Genomic DNA, 26,902 nt, shown 5'->3' with positions numbered 1-26,902 from the left:
TTTTAGCCTCTAGAAGTCTTATCTACCTGCAACTCATGTCTCAGGTTTACATGAGACTACAATGAGGTGAGTTTATGTGAGATTAAAAAAAAAAAATCATATTCTTTCAAGAATTTAGACTGAAAAGGGAAGGACACACACAGGAAAAGTAACTAGAGGGAGGAGACTATAAGGATGAATTCGCTTCCTTTTTTCAGATGGAAGGAGCTAAATGGGTGTTGGGAAGTGGAGAATTAGAACAGTGGGAAAAGTAAGAGGAGATGGAGTTCAGAACAGAGGTGGAGGTATTTACTTTGCACAAGAAAGGGAGTACCCCATGACCACTCTTCCTTCAAGGGGGAAAGGCCTCCCCTCCCAAGAGGATTTTCCAGTTGCTAATGGAAAATTAGCTTGGGGTAAATGTCACCTCAAATTTAATATTAAAGTTTATTTGAATTGATTTCCAAAACAACTTAGAGCCATAAGAGATAAAACAACAAAGCAATCAAATTCTTAAAACACGGATTTAGAACAGTTAGGGAATCACTAAAGAGAGGAATTTATTAATAGTATCTATTGTCATTGTCATCCATGGAAACATTTCAAAAACAAACATGAGGTCTGCCACCCACCTCTCCTACTAAATGCCTCATGCCTTTTGTCATTTTTTAGTTTCATGTTTCTTTTTTGGTATTTCTGACATCGTATGCCTGAATGACATAACAAAAAGGCAACTCAGTCATGCAAATTAATCTGCAATGTATAACGTACACATTTGGAGGGGAGGGAAGAACAAAAATGTGGCCTTAAACTTGAAAGGATTAACAATTCAGCTATAACTAGATAGATGAATATTTAAGTGCAATATCATGAGACAGGGTCTGAATCAGTTGTGCTAAAGAGACAGGCTTTAAAAATATGAATCAACAGTTTTAAGAAGATTTGACTTTGAGAGGTAACACCTGTTCTGAACTGATATCCTTGGGGGTTATTCGGATTAGGGATGACTCAGGCTGTAGCCAGATCTTCAAGGACACCTGCAGACATGAACAAATTCCCAGAGCCCAACCAGTCCAGTTCTGTGTTCTTTGGACTAATCCAGAAATAAACAAGTCTAAAGGGGTGGGCGTTAGAACTGCTCTTCACCAGATTGTTAACTTCCTCCAGTTCTGTTCAGAGTTGGCTGGCAGCCTGATTCAACCCCTGATAGTGGGGAAAAAATAGCCAAGCTGCACTGATGCAAGGCGCTGTGCAAGTCCCCCTGGAACAGCCTGAGATTTCTGCACAGTGGAGATAAGGCGGGTTTTAATTGTTTCATATTAAATGGCATTACCTGAGCTTCTTGACAGGCTGCTCTCCTTAGTAGGTTATCACTATCAAAGTAAACAAAACAGAATGAACGTTAGCTTTAATAAGTAGGTTCAGATCCAAGCAAATCATCATCATTTTTTAAAATATGTATAACTCTTCCCTATAAAATACCCAAGTCAAAGTTTCTTAAGACCTGTAACAAATCATGGGCACATTTGAAAAATACTTTCTCTGAATGAAGCCCGGTGTTAGGTTTCCATACTATGGTAGGCATGATAATCCCTCCTCCCTCTAAGATGTCCACATCTGGGAATTCCCTGGCAGTCCAGTGGCTAGGACTCAGCACTTACACTGCTGTGGGCCTGAGTTCAATCCCTGGCCGGGGAACTAAGATCCTGCAAGCTGCGTGGCTCGGCCAAAGAAAAAAAAAAAGATGTCCACATCCCAGAACCTGAAAATGTTATCTTATGTGGCAAAAGGGATTTTGCAGATGTGACTAAGTTAGGATCTGGAGATAAGGAGAGAATCCTGGATTATGCAGGTGGGCCCAATCAAACCACAAGGGTCCTTAAAAGCAGAGAAACTTCAGCAGCAAATATGACCATGGAAGGATGGTCAGAAAGATGCAACCTCACTGGCTTTGAAGAGGGAAAGCGGCCATAAGTCAAGGAGTATGGGTACCCTCCAGAAGCTGTGACGGCAAGGAAATGGGTTCACCCCAGAGCCTCCAGAAGGAACGCTGTCCTTGCCAACACCGTCATTTTAGCCCAGTGAGACTTGTGTTGCACCTCTAATCCACAAAACCATAACATAATAAATTTGTGTTGTGTTAGATCACTAAGTTTGTGGTAATTTGTTAGGGCAGCAATAGAAAATGAATGCACATACCCTGCATTTTTCTTATCCAATAGAAATTATTCAGGTCATTTGCCAGAAATAAATTTAATATGTAGTTGCTTCTGCTAGTGTTTTATCTAAATCAGGGGTCCCCAACCCCCAGGCCACAGACCGGTACCAGTCTGTGGCCTGTTAGGAACCAGGCCACACAGCAGGAGGTGAGCAGTGAGTGAGCAAGCAAAGATTCATCTGTATTTACAGCCGCTCCCCATCGCTCGCATTACCACCTGAGCTCTGCCTCCTGTCAGATCAGCAGCAGCCTTGGATTCTCATAGGAGCTCGAGCCCTACTGTGAACTGCACATGTGAGGGATCTAGGTTGCACACTCCCTATGAGAATCTAATGCCTGATGATCTGAGGTGGAGCTGAGGTGGTGATGCTGGGCTGGGGAGTGGCTGCAGATACAGATTATCATTAGCAGAGAGGTTTGAGTGCACAGAGACCATAATAAATAAGTTACTTACAGACTCATATCAAAACCCATCAGTGAGTGGCAAGTGACAATTAAGCTGCATCTTACGGAGTAGACTGGACATAAGCAACACGCTTCGGGTGTCACTGTCTCCCATCACCCCCAGATGGGACCATCTAGTTGCAGGAAAACAAGCTCAGGGCTCCCACTGATTCTGCATTATGGTGAGTTGTATAATTATTTCATTATATATTACAATGTAATAATATAGAAATAAAGTGCACAATAAATGTAATGCGCTTGAATCACCCCAAAACCATCCCCCCCACACACACCCGGTCCCTGGAAAAACTGTCTTCCACGAAACCGGCCCCTGGTGCCAAAAAGGTTGGGGACCGCTGATCTAAATCTCTTATTTTTTATATCACAGTCAGATACTCAATTATATCATAAACAGAAAATTTGGGCATGAGGCAAAATTTTGCCTTGTGAAAATGAAAACACTCTATCAGAATATGTTCATCTATTTAGCATAAAGCTTTCTAAAATGTGTTTGTGCCACTTATACCTTAAGAGCACTTTAAATGGCTAACTGCCTACTGGGTTCCAGAATCTTCTCCTTGTAAGAGTCAATTCTAATGCATGTTGCTGGCACTGCTAAGATAATAACTTCAACCTGGTTAACAACAGTTAAGAAAACTAATACCCAGAAAACATGACCAATAAAGAATTTATAGGAAAGAATTAAAAGGAGAAAAGTGTTATTTCACTTAAATTTTCTGTCTAGACCTTTTTCATAACATCAAAGACCTTGAATTTTGCATTTTTATAGTAATTCAAATCAATTTTGACATTTAAGTTTGAACTAAAAAAATTAAACAACATTTTGCTGTTTGCCATGGTTGCAGTCAAAGGCTACGGATTTTTCTTCCATAGCCAGGCTGGAGGAGGACCCCTAGATTTCACAGAGCAGTCAGCTTCTATGAGAAAGTGGAAGTATCTTTTCCCTAAGGGGAAGTATCTCTGCTGCCCACCTGAAACCTAAGGGCAATGACAATGTCCATTACAATTATAATGACACCAGTACCTCAAAAGCACATACAGTTTTACAACGAAGATTTTAGGGGGACTGATCCCTTGTGAGGTCTACCCCACAAGGCACCTTTACAGCCAGGTTCAGTCCCCCTGCTCGAGTGACACTGCTCCCTACTACCCTGCGGCAAAGGGAGTCCTACAAGCTCCTCTCCCCTCCCCCACCCAAGAGTCACAAATATTCATGTTCTGCTCTTCTCTTCGCATGCCCCTCCATCAACTGCTCTTGGTGAATTATTCTAACATCAACAAAATATACACACATGCAAGATGAGGTTAATTCAGGGTACAAACTAGTAAAATATTGAAAAATAATTAACATGTCAGTAACCCTTTATAGTTGACTTGATCCCTCACACTCATGACCTTCTGTACAATGACGAGGTAAAATACTGAGCCCTCAGTAACTGCCAGATCATAAAATAAAACTAGGTTCCTTGTAGTCACCTGAGCGTTGTCACCAGATTCCCCCGGGCTCGGCTAACCCTCAGTCTAGCTTCCATACTGCCTGGGGTACCACTTCCAGCCTCACAGGACTGTCTTCCTGCAACCATTTGCCTCAACGTGTTTTTCCTAGTAGACAGAATGACCTGTGCCTCCACTGTCTTATCCTACAAAGACATCCTGTGGATTATCCTGTACAAGTATATGCTTCTATAAAAGCTGAGTGCCTATTTCTACACCCCTGTCCATTTCCCCCAGCCAGCTCCTCCTCCTCCTACGAGGGACAGGCCTCTGAGGGCACCAGGCTCCTCTGGGTCATTAGTAGATACCATCTTCCTTACCGCATCAGCCACACTGATGCCTGTGGACCCAGCTGAAAACAGAAGACCCCCAAACATACACAAGAATATGGGTAGCACCTTGGATCATTTTTTTCCTCAATTCTTTTTTGCTAGAACTAAAATTTTGATGGTTAAACCTGTGATGAAGTATATTATTAAAGATCTCAGCTCTCTCGAGCTTACTAATACTGCTTGATGTATCAGCCTGCTATTCAATAGCAATAGATTTTTTGATAGTTAATTCCCTGGATTTTCACGTGCCTAATGGAACGTGCATGCTGCCAATGCCACCTGTGAGAAAGCCAGAATATGTACCAATTTAGACACGACAAAAGGAATCCTCATTATAATCACACTTAATTTTCTAAATATCAAAAGTGGTATTAACTATGTTGATCACGCTCTCTGAACCAAACTGTATCTAAAAATCAAACGTATCCTCAAAGGAAAAAGTATTTCTCCTATTGACATATTCTGATGGTCTACAGAAAGCTCTAAAAACTATTTCAAAAAAGAAATTTCAGGGCTTCCCTGGTGGCGCAGTGGTTGAGAGTCTGCCTGCCAATGCAGGGCACACGGGTTCGTGCCCTGGTCTGGGAGGATCCCACGTGCCGCGGAGCAACTAGGCCCGTGAGCCACAATTACTGAGTCTGCGCGTCTGGAGACTGTGCTCCACAACAAGAGAGGCCGCGATAGTGGGAGGCCAGTGCACCGCAATGAGGAGTGGCCCCCGCTCGCCGCAACTAGAGAAAGCCCTCGCACAATAACGAAGACCCAACACAGCCAAAAATAAATAATAAATAAATAATAAAAATTAAAAAAAAAAAAAAAGAAATTTCAAAAACATTTTCTGTAATGGCTGCATTGGTGGAATAGAAAATAACTTAAAATTCACAGAACAACTACTGTGTGCCAGACACTATGGCAGTTGTTTTCATAAACCTTTAATCTCTGCAACAACCTTGCCAAGGCAGGCATTATATTCTCATCTTACTGATGAGGAAGTCCAGGCTCAGAGAAGCAGGAGAGCTGGGTTTCAAACCCATGCCAACCTAACCCTACAGTAAGTGCCTTAATGCTCTTTCTTCTTAATTTCAGACAATACTGAATAGGCAATACTCCTTCGGATGTATACATTATAGCACATGTATTAAAGTTATCACATTACTCCCTAGTTTCGTCTAATATAACTCTGAAGATTTATATTCATATAATTTTTTTTAATAAGTTCAGGTGGAATAAAGCTCCCAAAAGTAATTGGTGAAACAAACTTATTTAGCACAAAGTGCCAGGTACAGCACCGTGAACAAGATTTGGTCCTGACCTGAAGAAGCTTAGGATCGATCCAATGGCAAAGAATAGCTCTTGGTAAATATCAGTGATGTAGTAAAAGACATGTTTCTTGATAGATAATATGCCAGGCACTGTGCTAGATGTCTGGGATAGACCCGTGAATAAGCCCAACATTCCCCATCCTCATGAAGTTTATACTTTAGAAGGGAAGAAAGACAATTCGTTTGGCAATCATCAAATGATGTGACTTTTATGTGCACCATGAAAGGGGCATATAATAGGGGTATCTAACCTAGTCTTGAAGGAATTAGAGAAGACTTTTTACAGGGACAGTGAAGTTGAGATCTGGGAGATAAATAAAAAGCAGCCAGGCAAAAATAGGGAGGAGAATGCGGGCAGAGGAAAGAGCATGTGAGACGCCTGCAAGCGCTAGATCACGACCCAGGCAGGAAACTGAGAGCAGTTGGGGACGGCTGCAGGCAGCAAGCCAGGGAGGAGCCAGGCTCAGGCCAGACCACCGAGAGCCTTTTTAACCTGTTTAAGGAATGGGGATTTTATCCTAAGGGCCGTAAGAAGCCATTAAAGGGTTTTAAGAAGAGAACTGATATGATCAGGTTTCCACTGCAGAAGGATCGTCCTGGCTGCAGTGTCAAGAGGGCAAGGGTCAAAGGTAAGATTGAATCCAGGGAGCCCAGGGAGGATTCTTCAGGAAGGCAGGTCAGCGGTGAGGTCTAGAACCAGCATCGAGGTAGTGGGGCTGGAGAGAGGACAGACTCAGCAGACATTTGGGAGGTAAACTTAAGGGCTGGCTCGTGGGAACCCATGAGAAGGGAGGGGTCAAAGATGGTGCCCACGCTTCTGCCTTGACCTTCCAGTGGAAGGCAGCGGAAGGTGGTACCAGTCACAGAGATGGAAGGCAGGAGGAGGGGCAGGTGGAGGGGGGAGGAAGCTGAGTTTAGTCTTGGATTGGTCGATCTGAGACAGTGATGAGAGCACAGGTGGAAGGTTCCAGGGGACAGCTGGAAATACACATCTGGAATTCCAGACAGAGCTCCTGACTAAAGATACACACGGTAGTAAGAGGGGTGAGAGGGGATAAGATCATCTCCATGAGTAGGTGAAAGCAGAAGCAGGAAGAGATACCCTGCACGTTGGGACCTTCCATAGAGAACACCAAATGACTCTCAAGTAAATGGAGACTGCACCTCATCTCAAAGCCAAAGGAAAGATGTGGTGGACAAGCAAGGAAAAAGCCCAAGCATCCTTTCTCTTATCTCCCATCATGCTCTTGATGTTGCCTCAACTCTTGGCAAACTGCATGCCTTGTTGTTCCTAAAAGACAGAGCGAACCTTACTTTTCCCCTCCAAGGATGCGGTCATTTTATCCCCTCTCCCTTTAAAAAAAATCAAAGGCCAAATAATACCACCCACACCCTTACCTCACCACACACAAAGCTGCTTGTCTTATCTTTCCTCCTTGATTATAACTGTCTTGAAGTCATGGATAATTCACCCTTTTCTCTTCCACAGCACAGAGCACAGACTCTTGTAGGTCACCTAAGATGCTCAGTAAATGACTGTTTAATAAATAAGTGGCAAATGTTTGAACACGAGAGACTGACTCACTGTGCCCAGACAGGCAGACTCTGTTCTGGAGGATAAACTGAAGGTTATTCTTTGTAGGAGTATCTGGCATTCTGGAACCAAGAGATCAGCTGGGATGGTTCTTCAGTGTCATGACCACCAAAGGGCAAGAGGAGGGCTCATTGTGGGGCAGGACAGGAGAGGAGGGGAAACTTCAAACAGTCATAGGAACTTTACTAGATCAAGAAGACCCAGGGAGGTGTGTGTGTGTGCGTGTGCCCACGTGTATATGTTTGCCAGAGAGGGTAATGGAACTAGAACCCTCTAGAAAGGCTAAGTCAAGAACTCCTTTTGGTACACCAGGAAGCACCATAAGAACTGTCCCAGTGGCTGAGTTTGGTGTCAGAAATTCCAGATTGCTAATGAGTCAAGAATCTGATTGTGAAACGAAGACCCTGTGACCAGGAAAAAAAAAAAGTACTGTATATAATAAATTCCAAGCCCATGCTCTTTCCACTACAGCATGCTGCCTCCTGAGAGAATTGAAGCTTAACACAATTTAAAAGAGGTGCTACAAAATGTAGTCATATCAAAAAGAGTCCCTGAAGGTCTGCTCAGTACTAAAATGCAGGTTCTTTGACAGAAAGAAATTACAAGCTTCTGGATTAGAAAATGAACAAATCTGCTGATGTCACCCTGCCTGAGGCTTTAAAAGAATATGAACGTGCCTGCTACCACAGGAAGTGGGATGCTCTCAATTTATTCTGAGCCATAAATGTTTTATTTATTACTTTAGTACCGCAAAATAAGATAAGTTGCTATTTCAATAACAACTCTACACGGAGAGAAAAATCACATGGATCCATCCTATTTCCCAAAAAAGACTTCCCACTATAGTCTAGAGGCAAACTGTACAGCAATTTCCACCACCAGCTTTTCCCTTCATGCATGCAAACACAGCTTTTGCTTTACACAAAACAGATTTCAAGTTTAGATGTTTGTAACAACTACTTCTACTTATCAAAGTGTACTAGAATAATTAATCATTATATTGCAGTGGTGGTACCCACTGGTTGTCAGCAGGGATAGAGTGGAAACGGAAGCAAAGATGAAAATGAACCTTTGAGAAGCGATTGTCTTGTGTGCAAGATGGGAAAGCTCTTTCAAACTACAGATTCCTCCTCAAGCCCATGCCACCTCCAATTCCCCACCCAAGCAGGTAAGGGCTGCTGCAGTGAGCCTCTGTCATTCATGGGAAAATGCTGACTGTCTCTGCCTAAGAGAAAGGCATGTGACAAAGCCGGAAGAAATGCAGCCCCTTAAACAAGAATGCTTGATCTTTGAGGCCTGAAGAATGTTCATTTGGAGAGAAGAAAATGGATAGTATGCTGACTAGAAACTCCAAGAGAACAATGAAAACAGTAATCATTTTTTTAAGGTTTTTTTAATTTTTGAATGATTCTTTAAATTCTGCAGTGCTTTACAATTTTCACAAGTTTCACACACATGATTTCATATAATCCCATAACCCTCTATTCCCCCAACCCTATATTGCCCCTTCCCCCTTCCCTCTCTCCACTGATAACCACTAGTTCGTTCTCTGTATCTGTGAGTCTACTTCTTTTTTGTTTTACTCACTAGTTTGTTGTATTTTTTAGATTTCACATATAAGTGATAACATACGGTATCTGTCTTTCTCTATCTGACTTATTTCACTTAGCATAATGCCCTCCAAGTCCATCCATGTGGCTACAAATGGCAAAATTTCATTCTTTGTTATGGCTGAGCAGTGTTCCACTGTATGTATGTATGTATATATACACACACACATACCACATCTTCTTTATCCATTCCTCTGTTGATGGACACTTAGGTTGCTTCCATACCTCGGCAGTTGTAAATAATACTGCTATGAACACTGGGGTGCATTGTACCTTTTCAAATTAGTGTTTTTGTTTTTTTGGATGTACACCCAGGAGTGGAATATCCTTCCAGATAGATTTCTTTACTTAGGTATATTTAACAACGCAAAGATAAACATTTTTAATAACAATATAAAGCAAGTCAAGAGCATTTCCCCAAGACTGTTATTTGCCAAAACAGGAAAGAAGGGAAGGAGGGAGGGAGGGAGGGAAGGAGGGAGTCAGTCAAGTCCATGGTTAGCAAGAATGAATAAGTCAGCATTGAAATTAAAAATCTAGAGAAAGTAGCTTCTCTGAGGAATGAGCTGATACCGCAACCCCTTTCGTATCTAGTCAGCCCTCCCAGCAGGCCTTTGTCAAAATATGTTTCACCCCATTTAATACATAAGATGTGTGATTTACCCCAGAGATATCAATTTACCCACTATTTGACCATGGCTTCCTGAACATTTACACTAATTTTCAGGTCTACAATCCCTGTTTTTACTATCTTTATTTATTTATTTGTCAAAGTGTTAAAGCTCTACAGCTTTAAAGGTATTTTATTTAAAGCTAAATAAAATGCCTTTATCAAAGCCATCCAAGCCCAAGTTCCATTTCCTGACAATGAACATTTTTAAGGTTGGGCAAGTCCTCAGAAATTATCTAGTCCAATGCTTTTCAACCTCCCCCAACACAGCCTGATCCCCATCAATCAAATTACACGACATTCCATTAGCAAGAGATACACACATAGCATACCACACCACACCACACACACACACACACCCCTTATATAGTGCCAATCCCTAAACCCCACGTGATTCTGGTATGTTCACTTAATGAGGGAATCCTCCAACAGTGCCACCTCCTTTGAGCTCCTAAAAAATACCCAATTGATCTAGTCTGAGAAACTTCTGGCCTGGGGATTTGCCCATCGTTAGACAGAAGTTACTCAGAGACTGAGCAGTAGAACTTAAGCCTTCTCATTCTCAACAATGGCCTTTTTTCTCGCAACACTCTGCTTCTAGTCTGTTCTCTACGGGCATCCCCGAATGACACAAAAAGCAGTCAATAAATCTCCATCCACTCTTTAATCACACACGCAGGCATATGCCTCTGCGATGGTCACCTCAATTCACGATTGATAACTATAATGATTACTTTATCTCCTGCAAGTAGGCTTAGGAAAAAGCCCAACTAAATCTGACCCCACTCTTTATGCATTAATTCAAGAACACTTATTAGCCAGACAAAGATTCAATCTCTGTCCTCAGTGGGAAGGCCCCATCTATAATAATGGCTAGCAGCTGCACAAAGCTCTAGCTGAACTAGTGCTTATTCTTTCTCACTCTCTGAAATATAGAAATCCAAAAGCTACCTTCCTCCAATCTTACCTGTTTCCAGCCATTTTAGTCTATACACGTGTGCTTAAGTGGAACACGCCACTACTTCTAAATATTTCAAGTACCTTCTAATTCCTCGGGTTTTCTCCACAAAACTTCTCCTCTCCAATTCAGGATAGGAAATGACTTAATGAAAAACGGCATCCCCCGAGGGCTCCTCTCACATAATAAACGAATCATTTGGGTCTGTTCTGTAGAACTTTCCATCAGCCAGAGAGATGGAAATGGGTTCTGCCAGTTATACCCTCATTCCATTGACCAAGAGAAATGGACATGTAGGGAGTCTAAATTGTCTCTCTTTCTTCTCTTAGAACATGAAATTATTCAATTTTCACCCTCTTATTCGAGCCTCAGCTTTCCCTAAAATACCAATTTCTGTTCCGACTCCACTGCCGTACTAATATTCGCAGGAGCTAAGGTCTGAGGACCGTCTCCGGCTAGCTGCTAGGTTACGCTCAAGTGGGGCCTTTGGCTGCCTTTAAAGGGCATCGTTCTTTGAGATGCTACCACTAGCCACTTTTTCAATGACTCCTACCCCTACCTAATTCTCACAAGTATTCTGACATTCTCTTATGGTTCATTTACTTCTTCCACTTTCTGCTCTTTTTTCCATCCATTCATTTTTACCCTACATGCCAACTTAAACATCCTATGCCACATACTTTTCTTCACATACTGTATAACATTAACTTTACTAGGCAACCCCAATACTAGTCCTTTCTGTTCTGTCAACCATTATACATTTGCATATACAATTACAAACAAATACACACTGAGTAACAATTATATACAAGGTCCTTGCACCTATTTGCATAGAAAAAGAAAAGACAGAAAACAAATAACACAGAGATTATGACAGGTATTCAGGAAGAAAGCACAGGAAGAGAGAGTCCCTTCCGATCTTCCTCCCACCCAACAATGTGTTCTGTATAAATCGCATGCAGAGGGAGGTTATTTACTTTGAGCTCCAAGATTCAGGACAGATCTGGATAACTTCTGACCTATAAACACATAAACTAGTAGCTACTATTGTCAGTATTTCTGCAGTTCCAGGACATGCAATATTTGAGATGTCAGTTACTACCTGGAGAAGGGTTAATTTTAGCATCAGCTATGATTATTCTCTCTGCAGTGCTTGGAGCAGCTAAAACCACGGATATAAATATCCCTAAAAATTATGTAAAATCTACAAAACAAAATATAACTTAAATATACCTCTGCCATTCCATCTCAGTCCAACCCCATCCCACTCTACCTCCCACTAGTAAACATATGGAAAACACACAGAAAGGAAGCAAAATAAACAACATAGTTTTTTTAAAAGAAGAAATCTGTTTTCTAAAGAATATGACAAAGAGTTAAAAGGAAAGGGAAAATAAACTTCACTGCACTTAAAAAAAAAAAGCTTCCCCCATTCCCTATCAAATCTGGACTGACAGGCATGTTATTTAATTGCCCATAAATGAACTTCTTTAAATAGCACCTATTAATACTCCAAATTTCAGCATCAGCTTGTGCTCAGAAAAAGAGAGAGAGAGAGAGAAAAGAAACTTGAAACGGCTAAAACGCAAAACAAACTGCTTTCTTCAAATTGCAACAAAATCTGGAATGAGGAAAAGCCATGAGGGGGAAGAGCCTTGCTACCTTCTGCTGCTGAACGAGCCGGGTCCTGGACCACTGACTGCAAAGTCAGAGGCTAATGTGAATGGATGTCCAAGTAAAGATAAAACATCTGCTTGGTCAGAAACCGCAGAGATACTGAGAAATAAAGCACAAGGCATTACTGGAACCATAATCTGTACCAAAAGAAATAGCACAGGTCTAGTCAAGTGTGGCTCCTGCATAATTTCCCCCTGAAATCTGACACATTTACCCCTGGACATCCTGTCAGGGTCTCAAACTCAACATATCTAAAAGGGAATGTAATACCGCCTCCTTAAACCAATTCTCCCTGGCAACCTTCCTCTTTCTGTATCACCAATTATCCTAGACTTGAAGCTAAAAAATGATTTCTCCTACCCTCCTCTCCTTCAGCCAGACACCCAATCATCTAGTAATAATTACGACCAGCATTTATCTAGTGGCAACTCTAAGCCGGGCACGTGACATGCACCATCTCACTGAATCCTTACAGGTAACCTGCTAAACAGACCTCACTGTCCCCATTCACCAATAAGGAAAACGAGGCTCAGAGGTTAAGGGAATTAAGTAACTTGATGTGGCCAGTAAGTAGCGAAACCCAGACCAAACAGAAGTCTGTCTGCCCACAGCGCCCACGCTCAGGCATTGCTCACACTGCCACAGCTTCATAACCGCCCTTTTATTTTCCCCCCCAAATGCCACCACTCTGGCTCTGGCCTTTCCTACCTTCTACGTGAACCACTGACACGCCCTCCCAGTCTCCGTGCTTTTCTCCCTCCCATGTCTCTTGCGCAGGGAGATGGATTCAACGTCCTAAACTCCACTTCACATCATTCTCCTCTCCTTGAGCATCTTCACTGAGTCTTCACTGCTCACAAATACTACAAAACTTCCTAGAGTCAAAGCCTTCCCCAATCTGGCTTTCCCCCCACTCTACTGAAAAAATCAACTCTAGTGAAGTCAAATTCTTCGCCAATCTCCAAAAATACACTGTGCACTTCTGAATGTCACCTAGAAGTGACACTCAAGTCACGAATGTCACCTAGAACACTGTCCCACCCAGTCTGCAAGGCCCCACTCAAGACATTTTTGTTATGATGCTTTCTCTAATGAGGAAGGAAAAGTGGAAAGGCCGTGCCGTCTCTGACGGAGAGCTTGCTGTATGTCAGGTCCGGTTCTAAGAAAATCTGCATGACAGCCCAATGAGATGCATCCACCATGATGCCCAGTTTACAGAGAGAGAACTGAAGCACCTTGTCCAGGGTCGCAGACTGGTAAGTGTAAGTCGACATTCAAATCCATCTAGCTGCCCTCCTCACCACCACGTTGACCCAAGGAGCTCTCAGAATCGACTTCTCAACTTTCTAACAGGTGGGTCAGGATGATCACATCTGAACTCACTGATCAAGTTTAACATCCCCAAAAGCAAGACAACCAGACACCATGTACTTCCTGCTGTGATACAGTAAGAAATCCACAACAGGCCTATGAAGCTTTCTTGCCAAAAAAACTAAACCTGATTGGAATCACACCTCCAGAGCAGTGCTCCTCAAACTTTACTGTGCACGCAGATCCCCTGGGGATCCAGTTAAAATGCAGATTCTGACTCAGCAGGTCTGGGTTGGGGTCTACGATTCTGCATTTGTAATAAGCTCCCAGGAGTGAGCTGTGCTGCTGGACCATGGCTCACACTTTGAATAGCAAAGCTCCAGAAGCCAAACATAATCACCAGTGGACAAGACACAGGTGAGACAGAGAAACAAGTTAACTCATGGCCGACACTAGAATGAAGGGACTGAGGAACCACTTGCCTCAGGTGCAAAATTTAAGGGAGCACCGGAAGACATAGGAATGGAGATAAACATTTTAACACAGTATTTTAAAAAATCAAAATGAACGTAAAAGACCCATGATGAACACAATATCAGAGTTTTAAATAAGGGAAGACTCAGTATTACTGATTTTTCTTTTTGCTCAGATTCCGATATGGCTCTGCCCAGCACTGAACTGTATAAGTTAACCGCCAAATCCGGAGGATGAAAAATTCTAAAGGGCAAATGTAGACATGCCTGGTTGCTAAAACAAATAAATACTATGAAAGGAGGATGGGGTTAGAGTTTACGAGGCTTAAGAATAGACATAAATGCAATGTGTGAAACTTGTGTTGATATTGACTTGAACAAAACCATAAAACAGAATTTTGGGTGGACAGGCAAAATATAAACACAGACTGAATATTAGATGACGTAAAGGATTTTTAATTTTGTTAGGTCATGTTAATGGTATTGTGATTTTTAAAAATTCCTTAATTATTAAAGATAAGATACTAAAGTATTTATGGGTAAAATGACATGAGATATATCTGGGATTTGCTTTAAAATATTCCGGAAAAAAAAAAAAGTAGAGGAGAGAAATGGGATGAGATTAGCAAAATGCTGGTATCTGTTGAAGCTGGGGGACAATACAGGGGGATTCGTTACACTACTCGAATTTTTATGTTTTAAATTTCCATAATAAAAAAATGTTTAAGTAGCCCTTTTTGCCTTAGGCACCCTAACACTGACTTTGTGCCACTCAAACAGGACACAGCACGGAGTGCCTTATTCATCCATAAGAAAAGGAGCTGCTCTTTCTAATGTGTGCCAGGAACTGGGGTGATCTCATTTAAATGTCACAATAATGTTGTGAGATACTGTGTGGATGAAGAAGAGTGAAGTTCAGCAAGCTTGAAGAACGTGCCCGAAGTCACACATCAACAAGTGACAAAGGCAAGGCTTGAACCCAGACCCAACTGACTCAGAAGGAAGTCCGATCAGAAGCACGACATTCTATCATCCGTCTTACGCCCTGGGGGGCTGAAGGCCTACAACCACCTCAGTTTATAGTTCATCCCTCTCATGCTACCTAAGACACAGGAGCCATTCTGAGAGGTGACGAGGAGGCCCCGGTTTTGAAGCGGGGCCCTGACACTGACCAGCCGTGTGACCCTGGGCAAATTACTCAACCTTGCTGTCCCTCAATTTCTTCATCTTTGTAGGGCTATTAATCTCACACTAGTATGAGATTAACAACCACCTCACAAAGTTGTTAGGAAGATAAAATGAGCTAATAAATGTAAAGTGCTAGAACTGTCTGACACATGGCAAGCACTGATTGTTAGTGATTATCATCATTATTGCCACTAAGTTCTCAATGAAATTGAATGACACTGAACACACCCCTCAGGCCAACTCATAACCATTTAGTTTTCCTTCTAAGCAACCGTCTGACCACAGAACTTGAAAGATGGGTTCTTACCAATGCTTACAGTTTAGTAATCAAGATTAATGTTCCTCTGTTCAGAGGGAAAGAAAACTCCAGTATTAATAAAAACCTAGAGACACATGGCCCAGGACCGTTGCTATACAGTAAGTCCCATACATACGAACGAGTTCCGTTTCGAGAGCACGTTCCTAAGTCCAATTTGTTCGTAAGTCCAACAAAGTTAGCCTAGGTACCCAACTAACACAATCCACTCTATACCACTGCTTTTACACTTCCTTCCGGACATCCTGGGCTTGAAATAAAGATACTATACTACTGTACTCTATACAGGACTGTACAGTAAAGTACACAAAAACACAGCCACTTGTAGAGGATGCACGCATGTGACAATGTACGCCAGACTCGTGAACTCACTTACATGATTGGACATGCGAATGCTTGTTCGCATCTTTGAGAGTTCGCAACTTGAAGGTTCATATGGAGGGGGCTTACTATAGTATCACAATTGCTTTGCAAGTTTCACGTTAAGGGAGGTATAGTGTTTGTGGGATTTAAAATTCTCTGAGAAGGAACCAAGAATTCTGGCTGAGAGGCTAGACGCTCCACAGAAATAAACAGGAGGGAGTCCTGGGTCACAGGCCAAGGTGGGTGGCAGAAGTGGTGCCAGAGCACTGAGCCAAAGGATGAGGCTGAAAACCAGGAGCCGGAACTAAGCAGGAGCAGAGCTATGGTCAACTGCTGAGCCACGAGGATTAGTTGAGAAGCCGTGGAAGGGCTCACCAGCCAAAATCACAAGGAGAGAGGCCAGAGCCAGGATGGGCAAGGACAAGGCCCCCAGTGATGAAAGGAACAATCTGAGCTCACATGAGACAGACAAGGGTTCTGACACGGCTTGAGGCTTTCAACTACTTAGTCCCTGCCTCTTTTGTGGTTATGTTCTGTCACGCTTGAAATTACACTTTTCCAAGCTGTCTTGTTACCCATGGAAGATGAAATAAATAAAAGGCTGAGATCTCATTACACCACCTGGCAGATCCTCGTCTTCCTTCCCCACTGGCTGTCTCTCGAATCACTCATTGCCCAGTTACCAGCAGTAATTCATTTTAACTCCTAAAGTAACTGAGTATATATTATATCAAATTAATGCACAATTACTAGCATGTATTGAACCCTGATATCAATCAAGCACTATGCTAAGAGCTCTCCAGTTATCTTAATCCTTCAATGGTCCAATGAGGAACTGTTATTATCCCCACTTTACAGATGAACCTGAGGCTTACAGCGCCCAAGGTCATTCTGTTAGAAGTGCCTCCTTTCTTATGTTACTCTCTACTAGCAGGCTCCTTGCTACTGAAAGGGCTCCAAATGAGAGAAAGACCATTGCAGGTAACTGCTGACATGATGAACTGAACAACCTGGAACTCGATCTCCCCCAGGGAACCCCTAAAGCTTGGGAAGAGCAGTCGAAGAGGAATGAGCAATACTTAAATTCTCTTTACTTTCAGCAAAGAGGGTCATTTCCTCCTCTTCAACTGCTCTGACCAGAGTCCTGAGAGCAGCCTCTGCTGCTCCTGTCAACTACTGCTACGTGCTGTGGGGGAAACGATGCAGAAAAAAATATCACAGGTTCTTTTCCTTGAAACTGAGGGGAAGGGAGAAAAAAAAGGAGAGGAATTCCCATAGGAGAAGAAAACTTATAAATAGAGCAACATGAAATGATGCCTGCAAATAAATAACACCTGTGCCAAAAGAGAAGTTAAAGACAGCAGCCAAAAATGGGACAGATAAAAATAAATAACATATGCAATTTCTTCCAAAGCTGTTGCAGAAAAAGCCTTGTTTCCTTAAAAGCAAACTAAAATTTACTCTATCAAACCATGGTCGTTATTAAAATCAACATTGAAATACAGCCAATTATTATTACTGGCATGTGACTCCTGTATCAGGAGACACTATTTTCCTTTCAAAGGAAAGAAAAAGTCAAATACACATAATACAATAATTTGATTGCTTTTTAAAATTAGAAATATAAAATATTATGTTCACTATTACGTTCTTGTTAGAAATCAATAAAAAGGAACTTAAAATTCTATAAGTGTAAAACAATAATTATTTTATGCTTATCTTCTAGAATACTACCCAGCAAAAAAAAAAAAAAGGAATGAACTACAGATAAATAAAACAGTATGGACGAATCTCAAAGCCATTATGCTAAGAGAAAGAAGGCTTACAAAAAACAATACAGGTTACATTATATGATTCCATTTATATAAAGTTCTAGAAGTGAAAAAAAAAAAAAAAGAATCTATGGTGGGGAAAAAACCAGAACAAAGGTTGCCTCAGGGTGTAGGGGGACAGGGACTGACTGTGAAGGGACATGAGGAAAACGTCTAGAGGGGTGGCAGCGCTCTCTATCTTGCTAGAAGTCTGGGTTACACAGGTGTATGCAACTGACAAAACTCAGTGAAAGCAGGCTTAAGATTTGTATGTTTCATTGCATGTAAATTTCATAGTAAGGGAAAAAACACTATAAGCAAATACTGAACTCTAATTACTGATATGCATGGTCAAGTATTCAGGTGGAAGTACACTGATGTCGACAAATTATTAATACTTGGAAATGCATCAAAAAGTAAGATTGAGAGGAGGATGGACAGATGGATGATAAGTGATGAAGCAAATACAGTAAAATCTAGAATCCAAGTAGTAGGTAGGCAGGTGTTTACTGTAAAATTCTTTCGAGTTTGCTGTATGTTTGAAGATTTTTGTAGAATAGAGGAAAAATAAATGTACACATCTATAAATTACAAACAGGTAAGGAAGCTAAGAAAAGGGTGGGGGGGGGGGTAGAAAAGTGAAAGGCAGAGTGAAAGGGAAAGAACAGTGAGTAAAAGGGAGAAAAGGAGAAGGGGAGTCAGACCAGTATATGAAAGGCCTACAGAGAACAACTGAGAGCACAAAAGAACAACCAAGAGCACCCAGGAGGTTCTGAAATGAGGGCTCTGGTCCCTGGGCAGATGTGTCCAGTTTTCACCTTGTCTCTACTAAATGCTAATAAATGTGTTCTATTTAATAAAGGAGCTTTATTCCATCCAGTGAAAAATGAAATGAGAACATAATAGAACATTTCTAATAAAGTTATATGAAAGGCATTTAAAAGTTAATGCCATTTAATAATTGCAGCAGGATTTATATATTAAAGTGAGCTTTATTTTTCAAAGTTGTCAGCAGCAAAGAAAGTACATGGGATTTAGAACGTGATTAACCTGGGTCCAAATCCCAGTTTCACCAGTAAGCAGAAATATGACTTTAGACAAGTTACTGATTTCTCTGAGCCTCAGTTTCCTCATTTATATATGGGAATAACATTACCTCTCTCACAGGGCTATTTTGAGGATTAAATGAGACCATGTATGTACACGGAAACAACTAGCCCAGCACCAGGTACGGCGTAATTATTTAACACAGGTTGTTTTCCTTTCCTCTTATTCTAATAATGCCACCATTACTTAACACAGCTTTGTGACACATTTTTTGAGCTGTTGGCCAGGCGAAGAAGAGCAAAAGTGTTCCAGGTCGGGGGAAGAACACAAGCAAAGGGAAAGAGAGGGACAACAGGAAACAGGTCTTTTTCTAAAGACTTCTGGAACATAGAGGTTGAGTGTAAGGGTGATGGAGGGAGGATGAAAAAGAATCAGAAAAAAACTGAGAGGAAGACAAGGCAGGATCATGAAGGGCCTTTTATGCCATGCTAAGCAGTTGGGTCTTTTTCTTCCAGGCAATGGAGAGTCATTTACAGGTTGTCAGTAGAACAGTGACATGATCAGAGTTCTCTTTTAGAAAGAATATTCTGCTGGCTGCCTGCATGGTACAATTCCAGGAACACGACTCACATAGGATGTCAAGAGAAGCAAGACATGGACTAAAAAGTATTATGACTCTGAAATCTTAAGTACCACACCTGAAAACCCTAGTGTAGTTATGGTCACCTAAGAAGTCTACAGAACGAGGATAGGACCTGGGACACCAACCTTTAAGGGCCAAGCAGAACAAAGAGACACCCTAAAGGTAACTGAAGAGGATATGGTCAAAGAGAATCAAATGTGGCAGATATGGACTGAAAGTATCCACTTCATTTAACAACTAAGAGGCTATTAATGACCTCGTCAAGAACAGGGTCAATCAAATGATGGGAACAAAACCAGATTTTACTAAGCTTACTCTAAAGTGGAGGTAGAGGCTGCAAGTGCGAGGCAAGCTCTCAAGAATGGTATAAATGGAAGAGAGAGACCAGTAAATAAATGGGGACACACAGCTGAGATGACACGTTTAAGCTAGGAAGAGTTTGACAAATAGGGGGAAAGAAGTAGGAAGGATGAGATTCAAGATACAAGTGAGGAAAAGGATAACTAATGAAGGAGGAAGAACGGGATGAGATCAGGGTTGGCCTTGGGCAGGAGGATGGCAACCTCATCCAATGAGACAAAAAGAACAGAAATGTGCGTGCAGGGGTAACTGCCCAGTGTTCTTTATTTTCTCTTTGAAGTAGGAGTTAAGGTTGTCCAAGAATGAATATGGAGAAGGTGAAGCAGGAAACTGAGGAAATTCATGAATATTTCAAAGTAAATTTGTGAAAATGGAAGAGTCACCTGACTATGGGTTTAGTGTATCATTTTCTTCAGGAGGATTCAACAGCCTGGGTTTGTGAATTCACAAGTGGCCAGTCAACAGGGTTGAGATTTTGCCCTCTGAGACTTTCATTCTCTTATTTGTTCCTTCCTCCATAAATACAATATGTCTCAACTACCTTCTATGTGCTGGGTCTTGGGGACAACACTAAGAAAGACAAACAGGGCCCCTGCCTTTAGAGTCTTATATAAGAGAAAAAACAAACAGAACAAAAAACTATAATAGTAATAAGTATTATGTAGATGTTCACAATACCATGGAGAAAATGGAGGAAGTCTGCCTAACCAAGACTGGAGGGAACAGGGAAGAAGTAACATTTGAGACCTGGAGAAATGGTAGTTGGCTGGGGAAGAAGAGAAGGGAAGAGTGTTTCAGGAGGGAACATGTATGAAGGCCCCCTAAGGAACCCTGAAACAGAAAGGACGTGCCACTTCGGAAGACCTGAAAGTTCTATATGCCAAAGTGTAGAGTGTGGCAGGGCTAGAGCTGTCTACAGATGGGGCCAAGTCATGTAGAGTTGGTAAGAATTTTGGATTTGAGTCTAAAAGCAATAGCAATTTGCATTTTTAAAAGACTGCTCTGGCAGTGCTGTGCCAAATAGATTAGAAACAGGCAAGAGTAGATACAAGGAAAACAGTCAGAAAGCACTTAGTAAGAATCCAGGCCAGAGATGATGGTAGTGAGCACAAAGGCGGCAACAGTGAGGAAGGACAACAGAAATGGAACAAAGTAAGTGATATAAAAGAAGTAAAATCACTTAGAATGTATAACCTGAACGTGGGAAATAAGGATGAAGGACGAATGGAGAATGACGTTCAAATTTTTAGTTTGGGAAGTTGGATGGTGAGTGGCACTGATCACTGAGAAGGAACAGGTTTGACGGCAAAGCTTTTGATTTTATTTTTAGTCTGTTGAGTTTGAGGCACCTAGGAAGCAACCAAGGAGACAAGTTCAGTAAGCAGCTGAATGCACACATAGGTCTGGAGCTCAGAAGAGGTCTCTATGGAAATACAAACCTGCGGTCTGTCTACCTACGGCTGACAATAAAGCCATTGCGAGCAGATGAGATTATACAGGGAGAGGGTATAAAGTGAGCAGAGGGCCTAGGGCAGGGTCCTAGAGAACTACTTCTGCAACCCCTGAGCAGATGGGAGAAGTAAAAGGTGAGACGGAATGGCCGGAGGAGTAGGAGGGAAAACAGATAACTGGCAGTCAGAAGCCAAGAAAAAAAAAAGTGTTTCAAGGAGAGTCAACTGTGTCTAAAGCTGAGCAGTCAAAAAGGATGAGTAATAAAACTGGTGCGACTAATTCAAATGAAGACCACACAGGATGTAGAATGGGTAGGAGGTAGGGAAGCAGAGAGAACCTATTCAAAAAGTTTAACTTAAAATAGGAGGAGGAAATGAGAGAGTGAAAAGGCCAGGGAAGACATATGAAAAACTGTGTTGAATTGTGTGATGTATTGAATCAAGGAACCTAGGACAGGAAGAAAGTGAAGAAGGCAGGGATGAGTGATAGACTGGGAAGAAACTGGAGGGCCCAAGGGACAAGAAGTCTTGATAACACTGAAAAACAGGAGTAAAGGAAGAAAACTGGAATAATAGAAGGCTGAAATGAGAGATTCAGATGCTTAAGTTCCATTTTCAAAAGTGGAACAAGGACAAGTGATGACAAGGTTTAGCATTCAACCAGTGAGAATGGGGAGAGCTGAAAGAGGGCAAAGTATTAAAGTCCCAGGAATAGATTAAGTCTGGGAAAGGAAAGACAAGGTGTTGTTAGGTGGGTTGTTCACATAAACACTCAGGGCATTCAGAAAGATAACAAGATAACAATGTCCTTTTCTCTTAAAGAGAAAAGGACATTGATAAGCTAGGCACCAAAGCCTAAGTCTAATGTAGATGAGATCCCAGAAAGCTGGGTGGTTTATGGTTTTATAATATAGCCAGATATTATGAGCCTCAAAGGAGAAGAGATTTTTATAAGATGAAAGAGTAATGGTTTGGAATAGGTACTGAGGAGCTAGGAGAATGCCAACCCCACCTCACAACCCATTTGAAGAGGAGGGCAGCTTCTGTTCAAGAGAGCTGCAGGGTAAGATTTTTCCAGGGAAAAAACTAAGTTAGTATTATAAAAAATAATGTGAGGACTGTTATGTGAAAAGTTTGGGATTTTTTTTTTTAAAGGACAATAGAAGGAAACTACCTCAACATAATAAAGGACATATATGAAAAGCCCACAGCTGACATCATATTCAACAGAGAAGACTGAAAGCTTTTCCTTAAAGATCAGGAACAAGGGAAGGATGCCCACTCTTGCCACTTCTATTGAACATAGTACTGGGAATCTTAGCCAGAGCAATTAGGCAAGAAAAAGAAATAAAACGCACCCAAATAGGAAAGGAAGAAGTAAAATTGTTTGCAGATGACATGATCTTATATGTAGAAAACACTAAAGAGTCCACACAAATAAACTATTAGAATAAACAAATTCAGCAAAGTTGCAAAAGTTTGCAAAGTTTACAAAATCAAAGCACAAAAATCAGTTGTGTTTTTATACACTAACAATGAACAATTCAAAAAGGAAGTTAAAAAAAAATCCCATTTACGGAACAGGATAGAAAGCCCAGAGATAAACCCACGCACCTATGGTCAACTAATGTATGACAAAGGAGGCAAGGATATACAATGGAGAAAAGACAGTCTCTTCAATAAGTGGTGCTGGGAAAATTTGGCAGCTACACGTAAAAGAATGAAATTAGAACACTCCCTAACACCGTACACAAAAATAAACTCAAAGTGGATTAAAGACCTAAATGTAAGACCGGACACTATAAAACTCTTAGAGGAAAACATAGGAAGAACACTCTTTGGCATAAATCACAGCAAGATCTTTATTGACCCACCTCCTAGAGTAATGGAAATAAAAACAAAAATAAACAAATGGGACCTAATGAAACTTAAAAGTTTTGTACAGCAAAGGAAACTATAAACAAGATGAAAAGACAACACTCAGAATGGGAGAAAATATTTGCAAACGAATCAATGGACAAAGGATTAATCTACAATATATACAAATAGTTCATGCAGTTCTATGTCAAGAAAAAAACAACCCAATCAAAAAATGGGCAGAAGATCTAAACAGACATTTCTCCAAAGAAGACAGACAGATGGCCAAGAAACACATGAAAAGCTGCTCAACATCACTAATTATTAGAGAAATGCAAACCAAAACTACAATGAGGTATCACCTCACACCGGTTAGAATGTGCATCATCAGAAAATCTACAAACAACAAATGCCGGAGAGGGTGTGGAGAAAAGAGAACCCTCTTGCACTGTTGGTGGGAATGTAAATTGATACAGCCACTATGGAGAACAGTATGGAGGTTCCTTAAAAAACTAAAAGTGGAATTGCCATATGACCCAGCAATCCCACTACTGGGCATATACCCAGAGAAAACCAAAATTCAAAAAGACACATGCACCCCAATGTTCATTGCAGCACTATTTACAATAGCCACGTCCTGAAAGCAACCTAAATGCCCATTGACAGACGAATGGATAAAGAAGATGTGGTACATATATACAATGGAATATTACTCAGCCATAAAAAGGAATGAAATTGGGTCATTTGTAGAGATGTGGATGAACCTAGAGACTGTCATACAGAGTGAAGTAAGTCAGAAAGAGAAAAACAAATATCGTATATTAATGCATATATGTGGAATCTAGAAAAACGGTACAGATGAACTGGTTTGCAAGGCAGAAATAGAGAGACAGATGTAGAGAACAAACGTATGGACACCAAGGGGGGAAAACGGGGGCAGGGGTGGTGGTCATGGGATGAATTGAGAGATTGGGATTGACATGTATACACTGATGTGTATAAAATAGATAAATAATAAGAACCTGCTGTATAAAAAATAAAATAAAATGCAAGAAAAAGGGGAAAAAAAATTTTTTAAATCCCATTTACAATAGCACTGAAAAGAATAAAATATTTAGGAATAAATATTTTAACCAAGAAGGTGAAAGACTTGTATACTAAAAATGATAAAACATTGCTGAAAGAAATTAAAGAAGACACAAATGAATGGAAAGACATCCCATGCTCATGGATTGGAAGGCTTAATATTGTTAAAATGTCCATACTACCCAAAATGAGCTACAGATTCAATGTAATCCCTATCAAAATTCTAGTGGCATTTTTGAAAAAATAGAAAAAACCATCCTAAAATGCATATGGAATCTCAAGGGGCCCTGAATAGCCAAAAGAATCCTGAAAAAGAACAAAGTTAGAGGCCTATCACTAATTTCAAAACATATTACAAAGCTACAGTAATTAAAACAGTATGATACTGGCATAAAGACAAACATATAGATCAGTGGAACAGAACAGAGAGCCCAGAAATAAATTCTCACATGTATGATCAAATGATGTTTGACAAGGCCACCTAGATGACACACTGGGGAAAGAACTCGAAATAGATTAAAGACCTAAACCTAAGACCTAAAACTATAAAACTCCTAGGAAAAAAACATAGGGGGGAAGCTTTATGACACTGGATTTGGCAATGATTTCTTAGATGTGACACCAAAAGCAAAAATAGACAAATGGAATTACACCAAGCTTAAAAACTTCTGTGCATCAAAGGACAATCAACAGAGAGAAAAAGGCAATCTACGGAATAGAAGAAAATATTTGCAAATCATGTATCTCATAAAAGGTTAAAGAACTCCTACAACTCAACAAATAACCTGATTTTTTTTTAATAGGCAAAAAACTTGAACAGACATTTCTCCAAATACGATAAACAAACGGCCAGCAAACATACGAAAAAATCACTAATCATTAAGAGAAACGCGAACGAAAACCACAAAATGCCATATCACACCCATTAGGATGGCCAATATCAAAAAAAAAAAAAAAAAACAGAAAAACAAGTGTTGATAAGCATGTGGAGAAATTGGGATTGTAAAATGGTGCAGCCACTATGGAAAACAGTATGGAGTTTCCTCAAAAATTTAAAAATAGAAATACCATCTGATCCAGCAATCCCACTTCTGGGTTTATACCCAAAAGAATTAAAAACAGGATGTTACAGCCATATCTGCACACCCAAGTTCAATGTAGCATTATTCCCAATATCCAAGAGGTGGAAGCAATCCAAATGTCCATCAACATATAAACAGATAAAGAAATGTGGTATATACATACAATGGAATATTATTCAACCTTAAAAAAAGAAGGAAATCCTGCCATATGCTACAACATCAATGAACCATAAGGACATTATGCTAAGTGAAATAAGCCAGTCACAGAAGACAAATACTACATGATTCCACTCATATGAAGTATCTAAAGCAGTCAAACTTACAGAAACAGAAAATAGAATGGTGGTTGCCAGGAGCTGGAAGGAGGAGGAAATGGGGAGTTGTATTCAGTGGGGATAAAGTTTCCATTTTGCAAGATGAAAAAGTTCTAGAGATCTGCTGTACAGCAATATGAATATATTTAACACTACTGAGTGTACACTTAAAAATGGTCAAGGTGGTAAATTTTCTGTTAGTGTTTTTTTACCACAATTTTTTAAAAGGGGGAGGGAGGGGTGCTAAATAGCACCAGAGCATGTGGAGAGAAGTCTGAGAAAAGGAAGCTATGCAGGACAATGGGGGGTTGCATTCTGAGCAGTAACCTTGAATGTCAAGGGTAGAGACAGAGCAAAATGATGCCTCCAGCCTCCTGCTACGCCTCTCGTTCAAGCTGTTTCAGATCCAACTGAGAATGAGGCCTCCGACGTGCCACAGACTGAATGGGCCTTTTTTGAAGTCTCAAGACTACGCTGCGAGAAATTATTATGGTACCTTAAAGACATCCTGAACAGGGGACACGGTTATTTCCTCACATCTTCACCCAGTAGTAGCAATGGCAATAATCCTCAGCAGGTGGGAGGTTCTCCCGCCTTGAGCCAGCTGTGGCCTGGACTGGGTGCTCCTGAATAGGAAATCCTAGTTCCTACCTTGGCAGGAGGTATAAGGAGCCTTTCCTCGAGGGCTCAAATGTTACGGCTCAAATTTGCTGTAAAATGTTACGGAAAGACCAGAACGAACTTTTTGGTCAGCCCAATAGTTTGAAAAGGGAGGAAAAGCCAAACATTATATGCTCCATACACAATTTGTTAAAACATTTCCTCTGCCCTTCTCTTTTTTGTATATTAAAATTGTAAGATTCTTAGGTCTGTTCTTTATAGGCTAGCTAATGGAATTCAAGTGCTTAGCCTTGAGAATACTTAGAAAGAAAAGGGGGGAATGTTCCATCTTCTCCACACCTGCAAAAAAGTACACACCATGTGCATCATAAATTATCTCTGATAGTGGTGAATTGAGAACATTCACAGAAGTACCAGTGTGACTCTCCTTTCCAACGTGGAGACTTCCATTATAAAGTCTGTTCACTTTTCTGTTTAACAAAGCAGTTATTTAGGACACTTGGATGTCAGAGAATGTTGCTATATATTTAAGACGTAGCCCTGAATCCCCAAAAGACTGCAATTTGATCGGCTCTCTTAGTAATTTGTATAATTTTTATATAAAAACGGTTTATTTAAATCTTATTACCATGTTAATCCAGAAGAGGAGCTCTGGCGCTT

General features: G+C 40.9%; 1 protein-coding gene across 5 annotated transcripts in view; it reads right to left on the bottom strand.

Moving 5' to 3' along the window:
• Positions 1 to 26,902, bottom strand: part of AGK (acylglycerol kinase) — a 126,385-nt gene that overhangs the window by 52,693 nt on the left and 46,790 nt on the right. For all 5 annotated transcript variants that reach the window (XM_082400354.1, XM_082400357.1, XM_082400356.1 and 2 more), the window contains one exon: positions 1,313 to 1,352. In XM_082400354.1, coding sequence (XP_082256480.1) covers positions 1,313 to 1,352 — 40 coding nt within the window. The remainder of the gene's footprint in view (positions 1 to 1,312; positions 1,353 to 26,902) is intronic.

This window comes from Balaenoptera borealis (genome assembly GCF_965194805.1).
Source record: "Balaenoptera borealis genome assembly, chromosome: 7".
Lineage (NCBI taxonomy): Eukaryota > Metazoa > Chordata > Mammalia > Artiodactyla > Balaenopteridae > Balaenoptera > Balaenoptera borealis.
Note: the sequence above shows the minus strand (reverse complement) of the source record. Positions and strands in the feature narration are given on the sequence as shown.